Source organism: Orycteropus afer, unplaced genomic scaffold, assembly GCF_000298275.1.
Source record: "Orycteropus afer afer isolate SDZICR_OR568_19922 unplaced genomic scaffold, OryAfe1.0 scaffold00127, whole genome shotgun sequence".
Classification (NCBI taxonomy): Eukaryota; Metazoa; Chordata; class Mammalia; order Tubulidentata; family Orycteropodidae; genus Orycteropus; species Orycteropus afer.
Window position 1 is genome coordinate 6,693,839 of NW_006921714.1, and position 23,619 is coordinate 6,717,457.

Below are 23,619 nucleotides of genomic sequence, written 5' to 3' on the forward strand. Positions count from 1 at the left end.
CATTAAACAGTTTATACTATTGAAATTAAAGTACTATTGAAGTTAACATAAGGCAAAACAACGTGACCTATCAATTTCTTCGTAATAGTCTTTCCTTCTTGTTGCTTTTATTTATGGTAAATGGCCCGCAGTCTTTTGTTTGACTCTTTGACAGAAATATGATTTAAACCCTTAATAAATATTTAATTTCAAATGTGTTTCTCATTGTACTGTGATTTTCTCTTCTTAATTTCTGTTTTCTGTTAAAACGTTGAGCAACATTTTCACATTTGCATTAGGGATTTTTACTCCAGATCAACACTTGAGATTTTTGGAGTTTTATAAGAAACTTTGTACGCTGGGTTTGCAACAAGAAAATGGACACAGTGAAAACCAGATTCCACCCCAAATCCTGGAGCAGGAGAAGAAGTACGTATCAGTACGGAAGAACTGTGCTTATAACTTTCCGGTAAGACATAGCGTATTTTTATTGACTGGGCATTTTCATTATAACTTTAAAAACACGTGAGCAGATAGTGTTAAAAACGTCGCTGTATTTGACTCTGTTTAGCACCATGTGGTCTCCTAGAGATATTTGGTCAATAGTTTTGCAATTTCTGTTTTCTGTATGTATGGAATCAGAATTCTGTGAATATATTTGGATCTTGCAAACCTAATTTCTGACCCCACTAGGACTCTGGGGACATGATTTGGATTTAAGCGAAGTGACTGTTGCACCAGGTATTGACATGTGTTTTCTCTCCTTCCCTGTACCTCCTCCCTCCCACCTGTGCAGGCCATGGTCGTTTTTGTTGACCCTAAGAACTTCCACATGGAACTCTACAACGCCTTCTTCTGCCTTTGTCATGACCCTGAAGTGCCAGTCAGATACACTATTGCTGTTTGCTTTTATGAAGTAAGTCTGAGGAACTGATACCACTGTACATGCGTTGTTAATTCTACCTATGTGTACTGGGTGATTTTTTGATACTTTCCACCCTTCTGTTTACAAATTTATTATAGGCTCCACGTTTCTTTCATCTCCTATTTCTGAGTCTTACTTAAAACTTCCCGTAATTATCTTCTCTTTTTAGTATGCTTATAGAATGCATTTACGTACATACGCTATATTCGTTTATAAATCCATTGGTCCCATTTATCTTTACTAAGTGTGTCCATCCTTTAAAACAGGCGTTGTGGTACACGTGGGTATACAGATTTCAAAGTAATCAGTTTTCTGTGCTTTATAATATTTATGCTTTTCTTTGCACTTACATTTAATTAATACCTGAAGAACAAATGGGTAACTGAGTGACAAATTGTTTAAATTTATTATTTTTATTACAAACGAAGTGTTTCTTGAGCATCGCTTTTACACTCAACTCTTTTTAAAATAAAAGCAAAAGCAATTTTAAATTTTATCATGAATGTAATTATCTTTTTAATGCTGTACTTACACCTATAAACTGTAACTCGTCAGCTTCAAAATACATATAAATAGTTGCTTATCGTGATATAATGAAGTATTTCTTTCCTTAAAGTTGTATAATAAACATTTCTTTATTATGAATTAGAATATTTCATGCCCTTCCTGGCACTGTGTTCTAAGTCAAAGCAGTAAGATTATTCAAAGTCTGAGATACCCGCAGTATCGTGGCAAATGTTCCTTTAGATTCATTTGGTTGCTGGGTGATAGTCTTTGCTTCTTTAAAATAACACTTTTTTTTTTTTCCTGGTCATGAATGAAAATGTGTTTTTTGTGCAACATCTAAGAAAGATTCCCTTTAAATGGCGCAGTTAATTGGCACCAGTTCCAGCATTGGACAATTAAATCATTTTTGTAGCTACACCAGTGGAAATCCTGTGCTGGGAGAAGGGTGAGGAGGAAGCCTGGCCAGCTGAGGGCAGGTTCTCTTCTGAGGAGCAGTAAGTGGCCGTTTAGGCCGGGTTCTCCGGTAGGAGCCCCGGCAGCACACGTGGTTAAGTGCCCGACTGCTGAGAGGTTGGCATTTCAAGCGCACCCAGCCGCTTTGTGGGAGAAAGACCCGGTGATGTGGTCCTTCAAAGGTTACTGCCAAGAAGACCCCACGGGGTAGTTCTGCTCCATCACATGGGGTCTCTGTGAGTCGTGGTGGATTGGACGGCACACGACAGCAGTAACTGTGCAAAGTTTGTTTAGGTCAGTGGTCTCCAGAGAAGGTTGCACGAGACTCGAGTCTGGGACGGTGATGTCAGCATTTCTACGCATGTGTGTTTTTATCCCGTCCCTTTCATTTCTGTTTGTTTTATAATATACTTAATACGTGGGCACCATATGGATAAACATACTTTGGAACGTGTATACAAAAATCGTTTGTGGATTGCAGTGAGCTTGGAGGCTGTCGATCTCGTGGTTTGCCAGGTGACTTGTTCGTATCACAGTCTTGTCACGCAGGTCGGCTCAGAGTGGTGTTGCCCCCACACAATGAGCCGTTGGTCTAGGATTTCATGGTATTGCTAGAATATGATAATTACTCTATTATGTTTTACTTTTTTCTTGTGTGCAGAAGAATAAGATTTTGAAAATATTTTCAACAAGAGCAGAGCAGAGGTTTTAAAATTCTTTCTTTATCCAGGGATAAATTTTTTTTCTTTCCCAAATAAAATCTTACTCAGAAGCCCAGTGGGTAAAATAAATAAAGGTGAATTAGAAACGGGTGATTCCTCTATTGTGACTGTGTGTGTGTTAGGAGGAAGGGAATTGTCCACAGAGCAGCTGGTTCAGCCTGGCCTCTCCCGTCTCCTCTCGTGCTGGTGGGAGCCCTTGACAGGGAAGATGGAAATTGCTCTGCTCACTGAGGACTGCTCCCTGCCCTGGGATCACTGTAGGCCTTCAGTAGAGCTTGCCCTCTCTGGGAAGCTCTGACCTGGGGTGAAAGCTCTGCGCCTGGGCTGTCCTTTAAAAGCCTGTCAGCTGGTGTAGGACTTGAGCATGTGACCTGGGGGCATCCACGCTCAAGGGATGAAGGCTGACACTGGCGAATGCCCTCCTTCCTCACTTCCCACCCCCGCCTGCCCTCACGCTCCTGTACCTGATGGGGCAGATGACTTATGCAGCGAACTTTTCTAGAAAGACAATTTTATATTTATTTTGTAGCTTAGTTTTATAAGAAGTATCTAATAGGGATGTATTTTGAAAGTTATTACTTTAATCCGTATGTGTCTAGTGGTCTCAAATCTGAGAGACTTTCTTGCTATATTTTAGGTGTCTAAACTTCTGAATTCTGGAGTATATCTAATACATAAAGAACTAATAACGCTATTACAAGACGAATCACTGGAGGTAGTATTTTTCTTACTCTTTGTTTTTCTTTTATATTAACTCTGAACAAACATATCAATACCTTTCTGTTTTTTTAAACTTCTTGTGAATTGCATGATCTCTTATCCCCAGAAACTTCAAGTCAGTGTACCATTGCATCTTAGACTGGAAATTGGGAAGTTCTTTATAAAGTATTAGAATTTAAAATATGCGCGTATATCTGCTTATGAAGGAATATTTGGGAAATGCAGAAAAAGAACACCCTTAGTTCCAGTCCCTGTTACTATTTGGGGATATTTTTTGCATTCTTCTATTTTTTTCTATAGAACAGTTTTATTTATTTTACAAAATTGCAATCATGTATCACATTTTATACTTTTTCTTTGGGTGTTGTTTGTGGGGCGTGAGAAGTTGTGACACCCTTTCACAGGCTTTATTTTGATGTTGTAGTTAGTCTGTCTCATTCACTTAAATGAATACCAGCTCGATAATACTCAGCTCATCGACTTTAGACATCACGGAAGGTACTGTCTGATTGCAACCACCTTTCAAAAGTCGACAGGTAGTTTTGGAGGAAGCTGGTTGTGTAGGAATAATGGGCTCAGATTTACGCTGTTTGAACACTGTCAAGAGGCAGATACACTCACCCATTTTCAAAGATTGATCAATCAAGGTGATAGATCATGTTTCAGTAAGAAGATGGCAGAATAAGAAAACGGAATCCTGCAAAATGTTTTTTGATAAGCAATGCTGTTTCTGTGTAGAAGCTGACCTGTGTAAAGACGTAGCTGAATTAACGAATCTGGATTAGGAAAACACAGTAATCACTTGACTAACTCTATTCAAAGGTACTAGATGCCCTTGTAGATCACCTTCCAGAAATCCTGGAACTGATGTCTGCCGGCGGAGAAAGCAGTGCTCAAGAAAATAAGGTAAACACCTTCTATCAGAAACATCAGCACTGGTAAGTGGTACCCTGCTGCACAGGATGTTGTGAGCATCAGTGACAGAGTGGATGAAATGTATTTAAAATCGGGCCTGGCACATGGTGGGTGCTCAGCAAATGTCCGTTGGAGTTTGAACAGTTTGAATTTTCTTTACAGTTCTAATACTAATAATTATTATGTATTGTCCTATTTATTATGAAATTTATATTCATATTTCCAGTTGTCATTTGCATTAACGATTTTTCCAAGAATAGCAAGTAGTGAGGACAAAGGGGTAGGAATTGAGAAGGTCACATCTCGCTGACAATAACTCATAACCATTTTCATGTTAATTTGAAGGGTTACTATTGTATTCAGTCTGACAGGAAAAAAAATGAGCCCCAATCTCTAGTTCAAAATTTGATTTTCATTTACTTTACCTTTTCCTTGTGAATTTTTCAAAAAGCATCTCATTTTACCAGGTAATTATCTCCCTGTGAAACTGAGATGCCTCCTAAATTCTGAAATGAGCAAGAGTACCCCCCCTCCCCCAGTGTTTTATAAGCCTGGCTCATTTGACCGAATGCTGCGGTTGCTTTATTTAATTATCATCAATTCTTGACCCCTGTTCTTTTCCAGTTATCAGCTCTGCCTGACTTGATTCCTGCACTCACAGCCGCAGAACAGCGAGCTGCAGGCTCCTTAAAATGGAGAACTCATGAGAAGTTACTGCATAAATATGCCTGTCTGCCACATATCATATCAAGTGATCAGATTTATTACCGTTTCTTGCAAAGAATGTTCACAATCATGGTGACAAATGTGAGTCAACACCTTTTCTCTTATTCTTTGGAGCTCGTGGCTGATGTGGAACTACCAGATTCTTCATACTCTCAAAGGAGCTTATTCCTTTCTGTCCCCAGGGAGGACGCTCAGGTTTCCCTTTGCGTGGCCACTTGTTCTCCCTTCAATTTTCTTCTTCTTAGCTAGAGAAAGACGCGAACTTAAGTTTATATACTGCCAGGAAGAAGGTAGACCCACTTCAAACTCTGCCTACACCTACTCCGCACTTACTGACTTGGTTAGGTTCCAGAGACCAGGATGTTACGTGAAAATCGGTGCTGTGCAGAAATGGAGGATGGCTGCAACATTACGTAACTGCCAAATTATACCATTACAGAACTGCCAAACTGCTGAGAGTCAGGGCCCAGCCAAGGTGACACATAACCTTAACCATCACAGCCAGTGTTACTTTCATCTCACACCTCAGTGTTTATGACTTCCAGGCATATGTCATTGATGTGCTAGGTAGTGGATAGTAGATTTTTTTACTGTTGTCAGAAATGTGAAATGTTGGGTAAGGAGATAGTTGGTAAGTGAGGGGTAGGTGTAGTTCTCCTGAAGAGGGAGGTTGAGAGTGGTCTGTAATCTCAACAGTTACGTGTCTGGTGCTCGATGTATACCCTTTATGTATCTGGGCCTTGCCTCAACAATGTCGTCTTTGTTGAGGCATCCCAAGCCATCTTGGTAAGTGTTTGGGTACTTTGTTCTCTTATGGTACTTAAAAGGTGACTAGGGAGCAGGTAGAAATTATATAAAAAGCATGGTTGGCCTACTGTGAATAACCTTATAATTAGAGTCAAGAGCAAAAGCCAAAACCTCTCAAACTAGCTTTACCATCCATCAGAGCAGGTTGTACTTAGATGTCCCACACAGTTTGTCTACCTTTTTCTCAAAAAGTTCCCAAGGTGGTTATTTAACCCATAGTTCATTGTACATCTTACGTGGCATTCTGCTACCACTGGTTGAATTGTAAAAAAGTTCCACGTAATGTTTGTTTTACAAAGGGTTAGAGAAGTACTTTGATTTCTTATTGTTTATTCTCAGCAAACAATGAAAACAATGAACTCTAGCAGCTGTCTCAGAAACCCACAAGCTGTTTTATATTCAAAGATTAAAAAGAGAGGAAAAATGGCATTATCGGTGCCATTTACAACTTAAGTAAAAAAATATTAGGCACACATTTCATGAATTAATACCTCCCCACAAGTTTATTTCCTGCATCAAAACAAAGCTTGGAGGTTATATTGTAGGTGGAATAATTTTAAAAAGTGATTTTGGCAATAATAACATCCTTATCAGGTTTATATTCAATACCATATATGTACCCTATAGGAAATCTCACATAAAATTAAGAAGAATTATTAATTTATTTTATTTAACTATTAATTATTTGAGTACTTGTTATGGATCAGGCACTGTTCTAAGAGCTGGGTAAATTCAAACCAACCCACTGCCATCAAGTCGATCTGATTCATGGTAACCCAATAGGACAGAAAAGAACTGCCGCTTTGGGTTTCCAAGGCTGTAACTTCTTTATGGAAGCAGACTGCCTCATTTTCTCCGATGGAGCAGCTGGTGGGTTTCATCTGCTGACCTGTCACTTAGCAGCCAAATGCTTTTACCATAGTGCCACCAGAGCTGGGTGTAGAGAGTGAACAAAATAGAGTCCTGCTCTGATGGAACTTACAATCTATGAATGGTGGTGGTGGTGGTGGTGGGGGTGGTGGCGGCGGCGGTGGTGGTGACAGTGGTAGTGGCGGTGGTGGCAGTCATAGGTAATGAAATAAAAATAAATAACAGGGATGATAAGAGTTATGGAAAGTGATCTTGTTCATCTCAACTCAGTTATATAGTAGGTGGGTTTGTGTTTCGGAAGCTAAGAATGCATGATTATGCTGTATTGGTAGCCTCTCTTATCAGAAAAGGGAAATGATTAACAGCATAGAGTGTGGGAAACGTATTGTGAAGCCTGGAAGATTTGTTTTGTGGTTTATTTTTTAAAAAAATAAGAGTTAATTCCACATGTCAAAGGACATATCTGATGATTATAGCATGTTTCCCATGATGAAAAAGGGTACTTAATATGACCCAAGCTCTGTATTTAGTTCCATAGTGAGTGGTCACAGTATTCGTCCTTTCAACGCAGTGTACTGAGTACCTCTGTACCAAGCATCATTCTAGGAGCTAGGAGCACAGTGGTGAACAGAAGAGACAAGGACCTGCCCTCACTGAGCACGCTGTCTCCAGGACAGACCTGTAACAAACAAGCCCATATTTATAGGTGCTAGGTAACACGTTGGGGTGAAGAGCACAGTGAAGAACCATGGAGCAGGTGGAGAAGGAAGGGGTGGAGGGGAGCAAGGTGTTGTGGATGGAGTGGCCAGCAGAAAGGTGTGTGTGGTGTGGACGCTTGAACAAAGCAAAGCGTAGCCGTCTGAGGGAAGAGCAGGCCACAGAAAGGGAATGGTGAGTGCACTGTGGGGCCTGGGTGTGGGGCCTGCGTGTGCGTGGCCCTGTGAGGAGCAGCAAGGAGGCCAGTGTACAGGGACGTGAGGCTGGAGAGGTAGCCTGGTGCAGCCCACAGAGCCTTGAAGGGCACGATGTGGACTGAGGCGTTTTCCTCTCAGATGAGGAAATTCTTTGGGAGATTTTGAATAAATAGCAGAAGCTGACTTTTCTTTTTTTGCCCCTCCCTGCTTTTGCTATAAAAACTTTTAAAGATGCAGAAAAGCAGATAAAAGACTGTAATGGACCCCTGTATACCCATCACCAAATCTAATACTTGTCAACACTTGACCGAGTTTGCGTCGTCCGCTTCATTGCGCTGAAATATTTAAAAGGAGGCTAGTTGCCATCTAGTCTGCTCCACCTCCTGGCAATGCCACGTGTTCAGAGTAGAACGCGCTCCTTAGGGCTTCATTGGCTGCTGGAGAAGCAGACCAACGGGCCTTTCTTCCGAGATGCCTTTGGGGGGATTCAAACTGCAGCCTTTTGATTAGTGGCTGAGCTGCCATTGAGGGCAACTGTTTTAAGTGATAGATGTCATTCTATTTGACCTCCAAACATTTCAGTATTCATCTGTAAAAGGTAAGGATCTTTTCCCAGACAGCTATAACACTATCATTACATTGAAAAAAAATTAACAATTATTCTTTGATATAATTTAATATCCAGTCCATATCCAAATATTACCAGTTGTCCCCCAGATGTCTCGCACAGTTGTTTCATCTCATACAGGATCCAGTTGCGATTTGTGCGCTGCCTTTGTTACGTCCCTTAATTTCCTTTCATCCAGACAGTTCCCGGCCTCCTCAGCCCCTTCTTCGTGCCACTGAGCTGTGAAGGAGGTTCAAGTCGTTTCTCCTGTATTCGTTCCACCTTCGGGACTGGTTGGATTGCTTCTTTGTGACCGATTGCCTGTATCTCTTATAAACTGGGGCTTGGATCTAACGGCTTGCCTTGGTTGCGGTTCAGCATTTTGGCAAGGACGCTTCACGTGCTGCTGGTGTTTCACAGTGCATCACACCAGGGTGGAGTGCCACTGTCAGTGACCAAGGGTGGCCATGCTGGTAGTGACAGCCCGATTCTCCCCCGGAGCACTTTCACCTTCTTCCTGGCGAGCCACATCCTGGCCTGTGGGAAGCTCCCACACTCTGCCATCCAGTTTTTTGCCAGTCTCCACCCATTAGCTTTCACATCCCTTGATGATCCTTGCCTGAACCCATTCCTTCATTAGAACTTGACAGACTGTAATTTTTCAAATTCTAGCATTCCTTCCACATGGTGTAGAACATCTTCCTGTGAAGAAGCGCTTTCCTTCAGCTACTTGGGTTATTTGATTACCTGAAAATACACCTGGAGAGGCAGGCTCTACTGTGAATCCTTCTCTCTGATGATAAATTTTAAGAGCTGGGAGTTATTAGCCACTTTCTATGGTGACAGATGAGTTTTGGTTTTGGTTTTCTCTCTCTCTTTTACAACTGTGGACCCATTTTTATGTTAAATAATGTGGTAATAAATTGCAGTTGTTTCTCTTTGTGCTCAGATTGTCACAGCTCCCTCCAGCTGGACCGTATATCCTGCTGACATGATTCCATTGATTATTGCTAGCTTCCTTGCTTTCTGGCCCAAAATATGACTGACTTCTACTGCAAGGTTAACATAACATACTAGCCATCAAAATCCATTGCTGGCCAGTGGATTCTGACTCATAGTGACCCTCGAGGACAGAGTAGAACTGCCCCTCAGGGTTTCCAAGCTGTCACCTTTATGGATGCAGACAGCCACATCTTTTGCCTGCAGAGCAGCTGGTGGGTCTTAACCACTGACCTTTTGGTTAGCAGCTTTAACCGCTGTGCCACCAGAGCTGCTTTATAATGTTGTATAGGATGTAACACAGAGTCATTGTACTCAAAAGAATTGGTTGATGTTTAACCATTTCAGGAGGTAGGAGATGATCAAGAACCAATGGTATTGAAGGAAGAAGTCCAAGCTGCACTGAAGACACTGGTGAAAAACAGGACTCCAGGAATGGACTGAATACCCATTGAGATGTTTCAACAAACGGATGCAGGTCTGGAGGTGCTCACTTGTTTATGCCAAGTAACTTGGAAGACAGCTACCTGGCAACTGACCGGAAGAGATTCATATTTGTGTCAATTCCAAAGATAGGTAGCCCAACAAAATGCATAAATTATTGAGCAGTATCATTACTATCACACATAGGTAAAATTTTGCTGAAGATAATTCAAAAACGGTTGCAACAGTATATTGACAGGGAACTGCTGGAAATTCAAGCCAGATTCAGAAATGGGTTGTAGCGAGGGACATCATTGCTGACGTCAGATGGATCTTGGCTGAAAGCAAAGAATACCAGAAAGATGTTTACCTGTGTTTTGTTCACTATGCAAAGGCATTTGATTGTGTGGATCATAACAAATTATGGATAACGTTGCGAAGATTGGGATTTTCAGAACACTTAATTGTGAGGAACCTGTACACAGATCAAGAGGCAGTCCTTTGAACAGAACAAGGACATAGTGAATGGTTTAAAATCAGGAAAGGTGTGTGTCAGGGCTGTATCCTTTCACCATGCTTATTCAAACTGTGTGCTGAGCAAATAATCTAAGAAGCTGGACTACTATGAAGGAGAAGGAGGCATCAGAATCGGAGGAAGATCCTTAACAACCTGCAATAGGCAGGTGACACAGCCTTGCTTGCTGTTAGTGAAGATGGCCTGAAGCACTTACTGATGAAGATCAAAGACGACAGCCTTCAGTGTGGATTACACCTCAACATAAAGAAAAAAAAATCCTCACAACTGTCCCAATAAGAAACATCACGATAAACTGAGAAAAGACTGACGTTGTCAAAGGTTTCATTTTACTTGAATCCTCAATCAGTGCCCATGGACAGCAGACAAGAAGTCAGATATCATATTGCACTGGGCAAATCTGCTGAAAAGACCTCTTTAAAGTATTGAAGAGCAAATATGTCACTTTGAAGACTAAGGTGTACCTGATCCAAGCCATGGTATTTTCAGTAGCCTCATATGCATGGGAAAGCTGGACAGTGAATAAGGAAGACTGCAGAAGAGTTGATGATTTTGAATTTTGGTGTTGGTGGAAATACCATGAACTGCTGGAAGAACAGACAAATCTGTCCTGGAAGAAGTACAGCCGGAATGCTCCTTGGAAGTGAGAATGGCCAGACTTCATCTCACCTACTTTGGTCATGTTGTCAGAAGGGCTCAGTCCCCAGAGAAGGACATCATGCTTGGTAAAGGAGAGGGTCAGAGAGAAAGGGGAAGGCCCTCAAAGACAAGGGCTGACACAGGTCAGTGGGTGCAGTGATGGGCTCGAACATAGCAAGGATTGTGAGGATGGCGCAGCACCAGACAGTGTTTGATTCTGTTGTACTCAGAGTCACTGTGAGTCACAGCCACCTTGACAGCACGTAACCACCACCACCACCACCACCACCACAGCATGAGATACACACGTTTTTCCATATGACTAGTATATGTGCATTTGAAATTTCTATTAGTATATATAAGATGAGGGAAAAGAGTAACATGTTTTTAATTTAGTTCATTTATATAAAATTTACTTACTTTTTCTTAAACCCAATGTTATTTCTATTTACATACATTTTTTTTTTCCCAATTCTATGTTCTAAATCATAGTGAATATCCTGTATTTTTTACATTCAGCAGACTAACAGTGCCACATGGAGTAGTGCTCAACAGACTAAAAATAATTTGTATCAAATATGAGAAGGAGGAAGCAGGCAGTAGGGTCTTGGGCAGTGTAAAGTCTCATGCTGTTTGAATTTCAAGGATCCCCACTGTAACAGTCTGAGTCTTCAGTAATTGACTATTATAATATTTATATGTAAGTCTAGAAAGATGGTGAACATAAATTTCTACTGGACCCAAAATACCTGGTTGGGAGATTTTTTTCTAATATGTCGAGTGAGCCTAAAGCCATTGAAAATAGATGGTTGAATTTATTTGGAATTGTTTTGCCCTGTGGTATGACAGAAGTTCAAAGGACAAGAAAGTTTAGAATACTAGCAAGAGTGATTGACGTGGTGCCCCATGGATTATACACTTTATGTGGATCAGAGATTTCAATGGATGACTTTGAGGTTGAAGAGTAGCTAAGGAAGTCTAAAGGATAGAAGAATTTTCCCATGACCATGTGTAGGGTTGGCAGACAATGTTTCTACAAGTGTATTTGTATGTTCCTCGGAAGGAAGGTTGGGCAGTCTATTTCCATAGTGATACTGCCTTGGAAATCCAAGGAGGGGTCGCTGTGAGTTAGGTCCGACTCGACGGCACATAACAACAACAACATTTGTATGTTCTGTACGAATTCCCAGGTATATAGTAGAGCTGACAAGGGACACAATTGTGTAGTCATTTCTTGGCCACAGGCAGCTACCCAGAGGGAGCGAATAGTTGGACCTGTGGGCTTGGGACCATAATTGCAGGGGACATCAAGCTCAATTGGCATAACATACTACACAAAAACATTGTTCCACATCCTGCTTTGGTGAGTAGTGACTAGGATCTTAAAAGCTTGCAAGTGGCCATCTGGATGCAACGATGGGTCTCTCCTCATCCGGAGCAAAGAAGAATGAAGAAAACCAAAGACACACGGACACAATTAGTCTAAGCAACTGATACACCATGCGATCCTCAGCCTAAATGACTATGAGACCAGAAGAACTAGATGGTGCTTGGCTACCACTGTCAACCACTTGGAGGGATCTATGTAGGAGATCCTGGACAGAGTGGGAGAACAATGTGGAACAAAACTCAAAATCATTTGAAAAAAAAAAAAAGGGCCAAGTTTGCAGGTCTGATAGAGCCTAGTGGAACCACTGAGACTATGGTCCCTAGCTGCCCTTCAGGTCTGGAATTGAACCCACTTCTGTGGTTTCCAGCCAAACAAAAGATAGGCATATAAGCTGAACATTTACATTAGGTAGATATAGTCCTTGGAGAGATCAATCATGGGAAAATAGAAGGTCTGTGTCTGTACAGGGAGACAGCTTGAGGTGGGCAGGAATGCATGGGAGGGAAGGACACAGGGAAGAGGTAACTGTGGGGAGTAAGTGGGAAGAGAGCTGTTGTATTGTGGGAAATTGCTGTTAATGTCATGCTACAAGTGTATGTGAGCTGCTGTATGGAAAGTGGATTTGCTCTACAAATTTTCACCCAAATCACAATTAAAAAAAAAAAAAAAGAACAGAAGAATATATCGCTCATGGGGTCTCTGAACCTGCATTTTAGAAGTGGCACCATTTTTGGCAATATTCCTAACAGTGTATGCTCTAGCAAATGTTTGTTGAGAATGAATGACAGGGTCCAGGGTTATGACTAAGAGAATGGGTGGTTGAGGTGTATTTGAGGGGAACGCGCATTAAGATGAGATTACCAGGAGGTGAGACTCAAATAGAAGTCAAATCTGAATGATTTGGAAATGACTGTACCTACAATGTTAGCTTTGTAAAGGGGTGCATGAGCCGGTTTGCCTGAGGCCGTAACAGTCAAGTGGTTCAGATGCTTCCGCAGGGGTATAATGCAATGATTGGAGAGCTCCTGGACACTGCTTTGACAGTCAGGCAATAATTTAAACTTGACTTGTGGGGCCAAATTATACAGAATACATATTAGACTAGTTTAATGGTCTTTCTTATTTTTCTTTAAGAATGTTTTGCCTGTCCAAAAGGCAGCATCACGAACCCTGTGCATTTTTCTACGTTATAATCGTAAACAAGAGCAGAGACACGAGGTCATTCAAAAATTAATTGAACGTAAGTGTTATTGTCTTTTTTTTTTTTTTTTTTTAAAGGACGTGAATGTACTAGTTGGTCTGAGTTAGATGTGGCATGCACCATGCATTGCTTTGCCATGAGTAATAAGTGTGGTCTTGGTAAATTGCTGGTGTGTGTTTTTATTGAGCTCGTGGGTTGAGTGTTTCGTGTATTTCAGATATGTTTATGACTATCTGATCTTGGGTGAGGGAAAGTTATGATTATCCTAGGCTTGCTGTTATATAGTTCTACACTTGAGAAAGTAAAATAGCTATGGAGTTATGTTGAAAGCCCAGCTTCTACCTGGATTTGTAACTAAAACATAAATTTAATATCAGTGTATCTAATTATTTATATTAGGTTCCTGTTTTAAATATTAGCAAAATTAACAGAATGGGGGTTTATTTTATTTTTGTTCTGAATAGAGATATCGATCATAAAGTTGTAGATCTGCTGAGCTGAGATGGTTTATAATGTCTTAAGAGACAGAATCAGTTAGCAAATGTCAATCTAATTAGTTAAGGACCAAAATCAAGGCAAAAGCCTTTGTTCAATGTGAACTCTAAAGAAAGTGGTGCACACCTATGTGTATTTAGTGATTTTGTTATTCATCATGTGCTTGCTTTGACTGTAATGGCTAATGCTCTGTTTAAGCTTTATTATCCAATATAGGCAGGTAATAAGATTTTCTGGTCATTGGAGTTTATCATTCTAATTATAGATAGCCTCTTTAAAAAAATTACAGTTGATAAAATTTCATTTAAGAAAAAATTTGTTCCATACTCTCTGCTCTTTCTTTTGTGGTCTGTTTTAATTCAATTTTCAGTTTTCAGTGGCAAGACTTCACATTTATTTTGAAGGAAGATTTCATTTGTTTTTAGATATTAAGAATTTTGCCTTTAAACATTTAAACAAGGAGGAAATTACCCTTTAAATATTGGCAGAATTATTGTTAATAATACTGTATCTACATATGACTTTATTCAATCCAGGAACTCTGGTGGCGCTGTGGTTAAAACATCGGGCTGCTAACCAGAAGGCTGCCAGTTCATACCTACTAGCTGCTCCATGGGAAAGAGATGTGACAGTCTGCTTCTGTAAAGATTTACAGCCTTGGAAACTCTGTGGGGCAGTTCTACTCTGTCCTATAGGGTTCCTATGGGTTGGAATCAACTCGATGGCAGTGGGTTTGGGTTGGGTTATTCGATTCAAAATATTTTAAAGGAAACTAGAGGAAGAAACAATTAATTGGATTGTTAAAAAGACTTGGAAGTTTCCATTCCAGCTGTGCCATTAAGTGGCTATGGGACTTTAATCTCTCAGATTTTCAGTATCCTTGTCTGTAAATAGGGCTAAGAATGCTTACCCCATTGTATTATTTTTTTTTAGGATTAAATGAGATAATATATGTTAAAGTACCTAGCACAATAGTAGATGATTAAAAATAGTAGATAATAGTCATCCACTAGTTAATAAACATTTATGAAACTCAATGCAATGTTTAATAAGAAAGTGGAACAACTAGCTAAAAGCTCTTTTGAAGATTTAAGAGATGTCTGTAATTGTGGGGTCTACAAATCTCTTGTGTTTTGCTAGAACTTTGGGTATGAAGAAACTTGTCATGAGTTTGGTGTCTGATTTTGTCATGTAATTTCATGTAGAACAGATTAAATTTATAACAATTTTTGTTGTTGTTTTTAGAACTGGGCCAAGGAAAAAGTTATTGGAATAGACTTCGATTTTTGGATACCTGTGAATTTATAATAGAGATCTTTTCCAAGTCATTTTTCTGTAAATATTTCTTTCTACCTACTATTGAACTGACACATGACCCAGTAGCAAATGTGAGGTATGGTACCGACCCAATCAAATAATTGAAAATGTTACTATTATTATTATTATTATGTATTTACTATAGTGGATATACTCAGAATCTTTTCCTAGCTGATTCAAAAATCAAATGAAGAATTTAGACTTGCTTTGAAATTCTTGGCAGTCTTAATTGATGAGCACCAATAGGATTAGGGAGCATAATCTTTCAACACTGTCTCAAACACTTTGTTTATTGGGTTGAGAGAGCAGTGACTCTAAGCCAGTCTGGGAAGATTCCTGCCATTTGAATAGATATTGGTTTATCTAGGACTGAAGAAAAAATGGCGGCAGCCTGTCACTTCAAGCTGGCTGGTAGAGCATCTGTCCATTTTGAGGGGCCCATTTATTGAGAGAAGTAGGGCTGCTTTGAAGTTTGATCTCACTTTTCCATATGTTCATCTGTCCTACATTTTTTGAAATCTACTTAATGTTAATTGAATTTGATTAATTAGTTGTTAAGCTAGATGAAACAGGTCTGAAAATGACTTACTTGGGAATTGAAGAAAGAATAAATACAATTTATGCTTTTTTCCTGCCCCCAAAAGCTTATTGTTTAAGCGTTTTTTACACATTGCATAATGGGTCGAAGAGAAATGGTCAGCCCTCAGCCACTAGGTTTCTGTGTTCTAAGTTGTGTGTTTCTGTTCCAAAAGGAAGAACTCAGATTGGTAGGAAAGACAGACACTATCAAGGTCAGTTGGCCAAAGTTTCCATAAGAAAACCCTGGAGTTCTCTGCTGAGTTTTCACACGCTAGCTGTACTGAGATTTACGCTGTGAGAAATGCATGCATCTTCCATAAACAACGTGGGAAACATCATATAATACTTTCCACCATGAAGGACCGACAAGGCAGTGAGCTGGCATTGATTGTCGGCAGTCTTGCCACTGAGAGAAAATATACCATGACCAGTTGTCAAGGTGGGCGTTACTTAAGGGGAACACAGTTAGAGGTGGATTTTGTTTGCGTTTTTAGTGTGAGGATACACAGGAAACGCAGGGATCCTGGCTTCGTTTTCCTGTTACTGTTTCATAGAAATTGCAGGTGCATCTCACCTAGGCTGTGTGGGCAAGAGGTGAGATTCCCTTGCCTTGAGATTTAAAGGAAATTTAAACAAACCTGTTGCTACAGTAAAACCTGCAAAAGCTGGAACCTCTGTAAGGCAGAAACCTGTCAGAGAAGGAAAATGAAAATACTTTCTACTAACAGAAAAGTGATTAAGCCTGTACCCTGTCAAAGGTGGAAAATTTGTGAGACCTGGAAAAACAAGGTGGTCCCATCAAGTCCGGCTCTCACAGGCTCCGCTGTCATCCCTTAGGATTCGGCTCTTGCTAATCGACTAATGGGGCTGACCACGTTGTTAACCTTTTACAAGTTGAGGTTGTGATTCTAGAGAAGCAATGTGGTGAGTTATTAGTTATCAAGAAGCTGATAAAATGATTTGCAAGAAAATTATGTCATCTCTACTCTGGTGAACGTGACTAACAGTGTTGCTTTGACTCCATGAGAAAGCAGTTCGTTAAGTCAAGAACCGATTGAAGACTACGCAACACCACTCTGAAGCTGGGTGATTGTTTTTCTCTCTGTTTTTGGTCCGAGATCACTGTGTGGTTCCCACTCTGCCACCTGGGCCCTTACTTGCCAGCAAAAGAAATGGGTCCCGCCACACCGTATGCGGTGGTCTGTGGGTGCGGAAGCCTGGCTCTGGAGCAAAGTGCAGCTAGAGTGACAGGCCCCAGTCAAGGGTGGCAGGATCACCGTTGCTTAGGAGGACAGTCTGTGGAGTCACAGGGCCTGAGTGGAAATTCTAGCTCTGCACTCACTGCCTGTGTGTCTTTGAGCAAGTTACAAAACCTCTCTGTGCTTTGGTTTCTTTCCTACTTAATTCAGAGGGTGTTCGGAGGACTGAATACTTGAGATGATATACATGAAGAATTTAGCTTATCTATAAGAATTTTCAGAGCTCTGGTGGTATAGTAGTTAAGGCATTTGGCTGCTAACCACAAGGTTGATGGTTCAAATCCACCAGCTGCTCCATGGCAGAAAGATGAGGGAGTCTGCTTCTGTAAAGATTTACAGCCTTGGAAACCCAGTGGAGTCTCTGTGGGTCAGAATTGTCTCAATGGCAGTGAGTTTGGTTTTTTGGTATAAGAACCTTAAGGAGCTAGGTCCCGTTACAGCTTGTACAGCACCTGCTGAATGCGCATTTTCTAGACCTGCTTTGGGTTATAAAGAATGGAGGGTGCCTGAGTAGATTGTGGAGTGTTTTTGGTTTTCCCTCTGTGAATGTTTACAATTTAAATTCACTGGATGTGCACAGCATCAAGGCTGGAAAAAGGTGACTGGTACTCCCAAGGTGCCTTTCCTCAGCTTCCAGAAACAAAACAAACAAGCAAAGATCTGTGGGGGGGAATTGGGACTCCTTAATCAGAGAAAGCATCACCAGGCGTAGCAGTATCTGTGGGCTGTGAACGAGACTGAGCCAGTGCTGAAGGTTCTGGGAGGGGAGCCCCTTCGCCTTCACGGCTGCACGGGAAGCAGTTTCCTGTCTCCCTAAAGCTTCCTCAGCCAGAGTTCAGCCAGGGGAGCGTCCTTGCTCTCCAGGACCGGACGCAGCCATCTGAAGGTTTGGTGTGGAAAGAAAAGCTGACACTGATCTGGGGAGCACTCGGGTGGAAAGATGAATACAGTGACCGTACAAAGGCAAGCAGCTAGCGTGCCCCTTGAAACACCAGCCCTGGCAGAGGAGTGGCGCTTGGAGCCAAGCATAACATTCCCTCTGAACAAGTCCCTCCTCCTAGGGAAAAAAAAAAAAAAACCCAAAAACCAAACTCGCCACCATTGAGTCGGCTCCCACTCATAGCGACCCCTCCTTGGGTTTCCGAGGTGGTATCACTACGGAGGTAGATCGCCCAACCTTTTTCCTGGATGCCCTCCTCCCTCACTGACATCCTTCATTCTCCTTGTTTCTTCCTTTTCACCCCAAACTACATGGCGGTGTGTACCTTAGACCCTGTCCTTTTGTACCTTTCGTCTCTAACCACACTTCCTTTATTGATGATCTCTGATCTCATGGCTTAAATATTGCCTACTTACTGACAACTTCTGAGTGTATGTCTCCAGCTTGCACCTGCGCCCTGGACAGCAGCCTCATTGATCCAGCTGCCCACGTGGCATTTCCACTGGATGTCTGTAGGCACCTCCAGCTCAGAGTGCCCAAAATTAAATCCGGATCTTCCGCATCCAGGCTCACACCTTCGGCAGTCTTCTCTGTCTCAGTAAATGATCAGCTCGTCTTTCCACTCACTGGGGCCAAAAGTGTGACTCCTTTCTCGCTGTCAGCTCCCCTCAAATCCCTCAGCACTTCCTGTGTCTGCAGAATATATCTAGGGTTCAGCCAATTTGTATAACCCCCACTGCTACCACTCTGGTTCAGGCCCGTTGTTGCTTGCCTGAGTTATTACAAGAATCTGCTCTATTATTTTCATTCTTTGTCCACGACCATCTAGAGTCTAGTCCTAACACAGTAGCCAGATGATACTTTTAAAAGTAACAGATCATTTTAGATAATGTCAGCTCTCTGCTCAAACCTCCCCAGTAGCTTATCACACTGAGACTAAAAGCCAGAGTCCTTACCATGGCTTGCAACGCCCTGCGCATCTGGCTCCCCCGTTGCCTCTTCATCCTGTCCTAGCCGCAGTGACCAAGCTGCTAGCTTGGCACAGCACGTGAGGCAAGCTCCCCCGCAGGGCTTTGCTCTTACCGCTGCCTCTGCCTGTCAGGCTTTCCCCCAGGTGTTCACATGGCTCATTCCCGAATTTTCTGTAGGTCTCTGGTCAAATTTCATCTCTGTGAAACCCCTTCTGACAAACGAATTTAAAATAGAAATCCCTCCCTCTCCAGTGCTCCCTTGTCTCCCTTCCTTGCGTGATTTTCCTCCGTAGCACTTACTGCAGTCTGACAGTGTGTACGGCTCACTTCATTGTTTATTTTCTCTCTCCTGCTCCTATACTAAAATATAAGCGCCATGAAAAGAGAGAATTTTGTTAGTTTTATTCACTGTTGTATCTCAGCCCCCAGAAAAATGTTGGGAACATAATAGGCGCTCCATATGTATTTGTAGCATGAATAGATGAACTCCCAGGCTAGCTAAAGCTTGAATTTTTTCTCAAGTTCATGTTCTTGTTATTCTTAGTTATTAAATGTACTCAAAAGTAAAAACTATTTAATCTGTTATAGAATGAAACTTTGCTACTTGTTGCCCAAAGTGAAAGCTACTCTGAAGATCCCTGCAGACAAGCATCTACTTCAGCAGTTAGAAATGTGTGTGAGGAAACTCCTGTGCCAAGAGAAGGATAAAGATGTTCTGGCTATCGTAAAAAGAGTAAGTGTCACCCCTGCAGACATCTTTGTGTTTCTTGCATTAAGAGAATGTTAATTACAGAGTCATTGTTTTACTTGACAGGATAGCAGTAGTTAAAATGTTAATTTCCTTGCTGGAGTAGTGAGAATGCCAAGGAGGAGTTGGAAGAGTTTGCTGAAACAGGGTATGAGAGTTATTTCTAAAGGGCACTTAGACATGGAAGCTTGATTGCCGGTAATAGAAGCATGTTAGGTGCTCAGTAAATACCGCTCAATACTGAATGCTGCATTCACCGGATCTTATTTATAAGTGATTACAATTCATTGAAACTTTAGTGGTAAAATTGGGAAAGTCTATTTGATGGAAACTTAGCCCCTGAAAAGCCTTCAAGGTTAATTCAGTGGTCTGTTAGACCCAGAAATGTTTAATGGTCTGCCAAGCTTGATACGGCTCTCTTACCCCTTAACACATTCTTTCTTCAGCAATGTAACAGTGTGCCTGTGGTTTTTGTTTGTTTATTTTGTTTTGCTTCAGCAGTGTTGTCTTAGTAAATGAACTATTTGGGGGTGTGGAGAACTGTTGTTGTTAAGTGCTTTTCAGTTGGTTTCAACTCAGAGTGACCCCACACACAACAGAATGGAATGCTGCCCAGACTTACGCCTTCCTCACAATGTTGCCACACTTGAGCCCATCACTGCAGCCATGTCAGTCCATGTCCTGAGGCCTCCCCTTTTACACTGACCTCTACTTGACCAAGCATGTTGTCCTTCTCCAGGGCCTGTTCCCGCCCGATAACGGGACCAAAGTATGAGAGAACCAAAATAGGAGAAATTAGGTCAGTGAGGTCAAACCTTAACATAATTGACAGTCTTCAAAAACTCTTTATGCTTTATCTATAATATTTTTGTAAGATTAATGCAAATTAAAGCAATTATGTTTCTGAATCTGAGTATCATCTTCATAGTATTACTGTGTTTTATGCAGAGAATATGTGCGTTACATGTTTTTTATAAACTACACAATCCCTTTGTGTTAGAATCCTATGTGTGCTATGCATGTTATATATGTTGGCATGTTACTCATGGTGGTGTGTTATTTGCAAAAATATGGTTTTTGTAGTGAGAGAAATTAGTGTTTTAAAGAACAGCATTGATGGTATTTATTATATTGAGAAAGAGACTCTTTTGATTTTTCTTTCTAGCAATCATTGACATGTCACATAAGATACATGAGAAACTTCTTAATAAAGTGACTTGAACCTAGTATGGATTAGTATCATTTTATCTTACTGAAGTGTGAATACCTCTTTCATTAACTGAAATAATCAGAAATACTCAGAGTCTGGACATGCCTCTAAACTGAACAACATTGTATATATGTTTTATATACACACACACATGTATATATGTATATATGTGTGTTGTACACATATATATATATGTATATATGTGTGTTTTATATAAAACATATGGAGGTGTGTGTGTGTGTGTGTGCATCTCACCAGCTGTTTCTTTTCACCATTTAATTACAGAAATTTTAACTTGTCAGAATAATATGGATGAGGGGGTTTGTTGATTTTCTGAGATAATTTGTTGTTTCAAGTGATAATACAAAGCAAACCTATGAATCAGTATAGTGATGATCTAACTACATGAATGGATTCTTAATCCATAATGAATGGTTTTGGACTACAGCTCTTATTTGAAGTCCATGTCAAGCCAGGAAGTCAGGTTGTCCCATGAAAATACTGTGGTACAATATTTATCAAATTGAGGTATTGATATGAGTACTCCTGAGGAAGCTACACAAAGCTTTGGGAGAAAACTGTAATAGCTTATTATAACCAGTACTTTGAGATAGGAAGTAATTTTATGTTAAAAAGGGAAATTTCATGGCATAAATTATTTAATTTTTATCAATTTAATTTATAAAATTATGAATTAAAGTAAAATTATATTAATTTAATTAAATTATAATTTTAGTTTAAAAAACTAAAGGTTCAAAGAAATGTTGTGTTTCCGGTGGATACTTTGGGCCTCCTGGGCTGTATTTTGGCCATTAGACTTAAGCCTACTGAATATTTGTGAGGCAGATCCACCTGTGTCAGAGAGAGTCCTAGGTTACATGTTTGAGCAAAGTAATTGGTTTCAGACTAGTGTTTTCTGAAAGACAAATATTAAAATGTCACTGCTTTGGGAACAAAGCTGTTCTGTTGATTAGAGTCATGACAAATGTCTGTGATAGGGAACTAAGGATTTTTAGCCAACTGGTTGGGCAGTCTGCTTCCGTAGAGGTTCCACCACGGAAACCCAAGGAGGGGTCGCTAGGAGTCGGAAGCGACTCCACAGCAGGGAGTTTGGTTTGGTTTGGTTTGATAGAATGTAGCTTACTTCATATAGATTTTGCTAGAAAGACTTTTCAAATTTTCAAAACTATATTTCTGGAAAGCCAGAAAAGATTGACACTGGAAGTCATAAACACTGGAAAGTGTTTAAATTGCATGTATTTGGTATTTAAAACGTGCATAGATGCACACACATGCCTCTTCTTAAGATTAAAAACTTTGGCAAGTTTAAATGAGTCCTGGCATGTTATACAGACATTGCTTATAAACACATTGGAGAATTGGGAGGCACTTGAGGGAGTCCCTGATGTGGCCTCTGCTGCCTGGGGCAGAAGTGTCCCCTTTGAACCTCTGTCTGGAAAAAAGTCTCTTTGGGAAGTGATTGGTTGAGTTGAGTTAAACACTCTTTAATGGTTTTCAAAACTTTCTTTATAGACTGTGTTAGAGTTGGACAGGATGGAAATGTCTATGGATGCTGTAAGTACACTTTCTTTACCTTGTGTTGAAGGAATACTTAAACATTGGGACAGACTCATCACTTATGTTTCACAATTTTATTTTAAACTTTAAACAGTTTCAGAAAAAGTTTTATGAGAAAGATTTGTTGGATCAAGAGAAAGAAAGAGAAGAACTACTTCTTTTGGAAATGGTATGTTGTTTTCACACACACACACACACACACATGCATACACACATGCACATACCCTCTCTTGCACATGCACACACACATGTACACACCCACACACATACACAATTACACACCCATACACACACTCACATACACATGCGAACACAAACATACTCACACATATATATACATATACACTTACACAGTCACAAATATATGTACATGTATACATACACACCTACACACATACATAGTTACACACACATACACACACTCACATATACATGCACACACACTCACACATAGACATAAACACACATATACTTACAAACACACGTATACATACATACACACACAAATGTACACACATATATACATACACACCCACACAGTTACACACACTCACATTACACGTGCACACAAACACATTCACACATATACAAACATATATATGCACTCACACACATACAATCATACACACACACACACACACACTCTTTTTATAACCAATAATAACTACATTTATAACTAAAGTTATTAATAATTTCTTTCACTTTCACATTACTTTACTTTCCTAAATGATTAAAGACTAACCGTGATCTTCTGAAATCTGTTCTTTTATGATCTGGAAAGAAACTGCATTTAATGATGTTACTGTTAGGTGCTGCCGGGTCCGTTCCAGCTCATAGTGACCCTGTGGACACAGAATGGAACACTGCCCTGTCCCGTGCCATCCTCACATTTGTTGTTGTGCTTGATTCCATTGTTGCAGCCACTGTCCATCCATTTGGTTAAGGATCTCCCCCTCTTTCACTAACTCTCTAATTTTTGCAGCATTATGTCCTTCTCCAGAGAGTGGTCCCTCCTGACCACGTGTCCAAACTGTGAGAAACAAAGTCTTGCATTCTTCCCTTTTCAAGGAGGATTCTGGCTTTATTTCTTCTAAGACAGATTTGTGTGTTTTTCTGGCAGTCTGTGGTATTTACCAACACCATAATTAAAAGGCATCAATAATTCTTCAGTCTTCCTTATTCATTACCTA

The 23,619-nt window shown here is 40.5% G+C and overlaps 1 protein-coding gene across 1 annotated transcript in view; it reads left to right on the plus strand.

The window, feature by feature from the left end:
- Nucleotides 1–23,619, plus strand: part of PPP4R4 (protein phosphatase 4 regulatory subunit 4) — a 131,147-nt gene that overhangs the window by 88,157 nt on the left and 19,371 nt on the right. Inside the window, exons 10-19 of the mRNA XM_007944516.2 lie at nucleotides 279–448; nucleotides 776–895; nucleotides 3,224–3,301; nucleotides 4,129–4,212; nucleotides 4,846–5,028; nucleotides 13,266–13,371; nucleotides 15,073–15,220; nucleotides 19,482–19,626; nucleotides 22,385–22,426; nucleotides 22,524–22,598. Coding sequence (XP_007942707.1) covers nucleotides 279–448; nucleotides 776–895; nucleotides 3,224–3,301; nucleotides 4,129–4,212; nucleotides 4,846–5,028; nucleotides 13,266–13,371; nucleotides 15,073–15,220; nucleotides 19,482–19,626; nucleotides 22,385–22,426; nucleotides 22,524–22,598 — 1,151 coding nt within the window. The remainder of the gene's footprint in view (nucleotides 1–278; nucleotides 449–775; nucleotides 896–3,223; nucleotides 3,302–4,128; nucleotides 4,213–4,845; nucleotides 5,029–13,265; nucleotides 13,372–15,072; nucleotides 15,221–19,481; nucleotides 19,627–22,384; nucleotides 22,427–22,523; nucleotides 22,599–23,619) is intronic.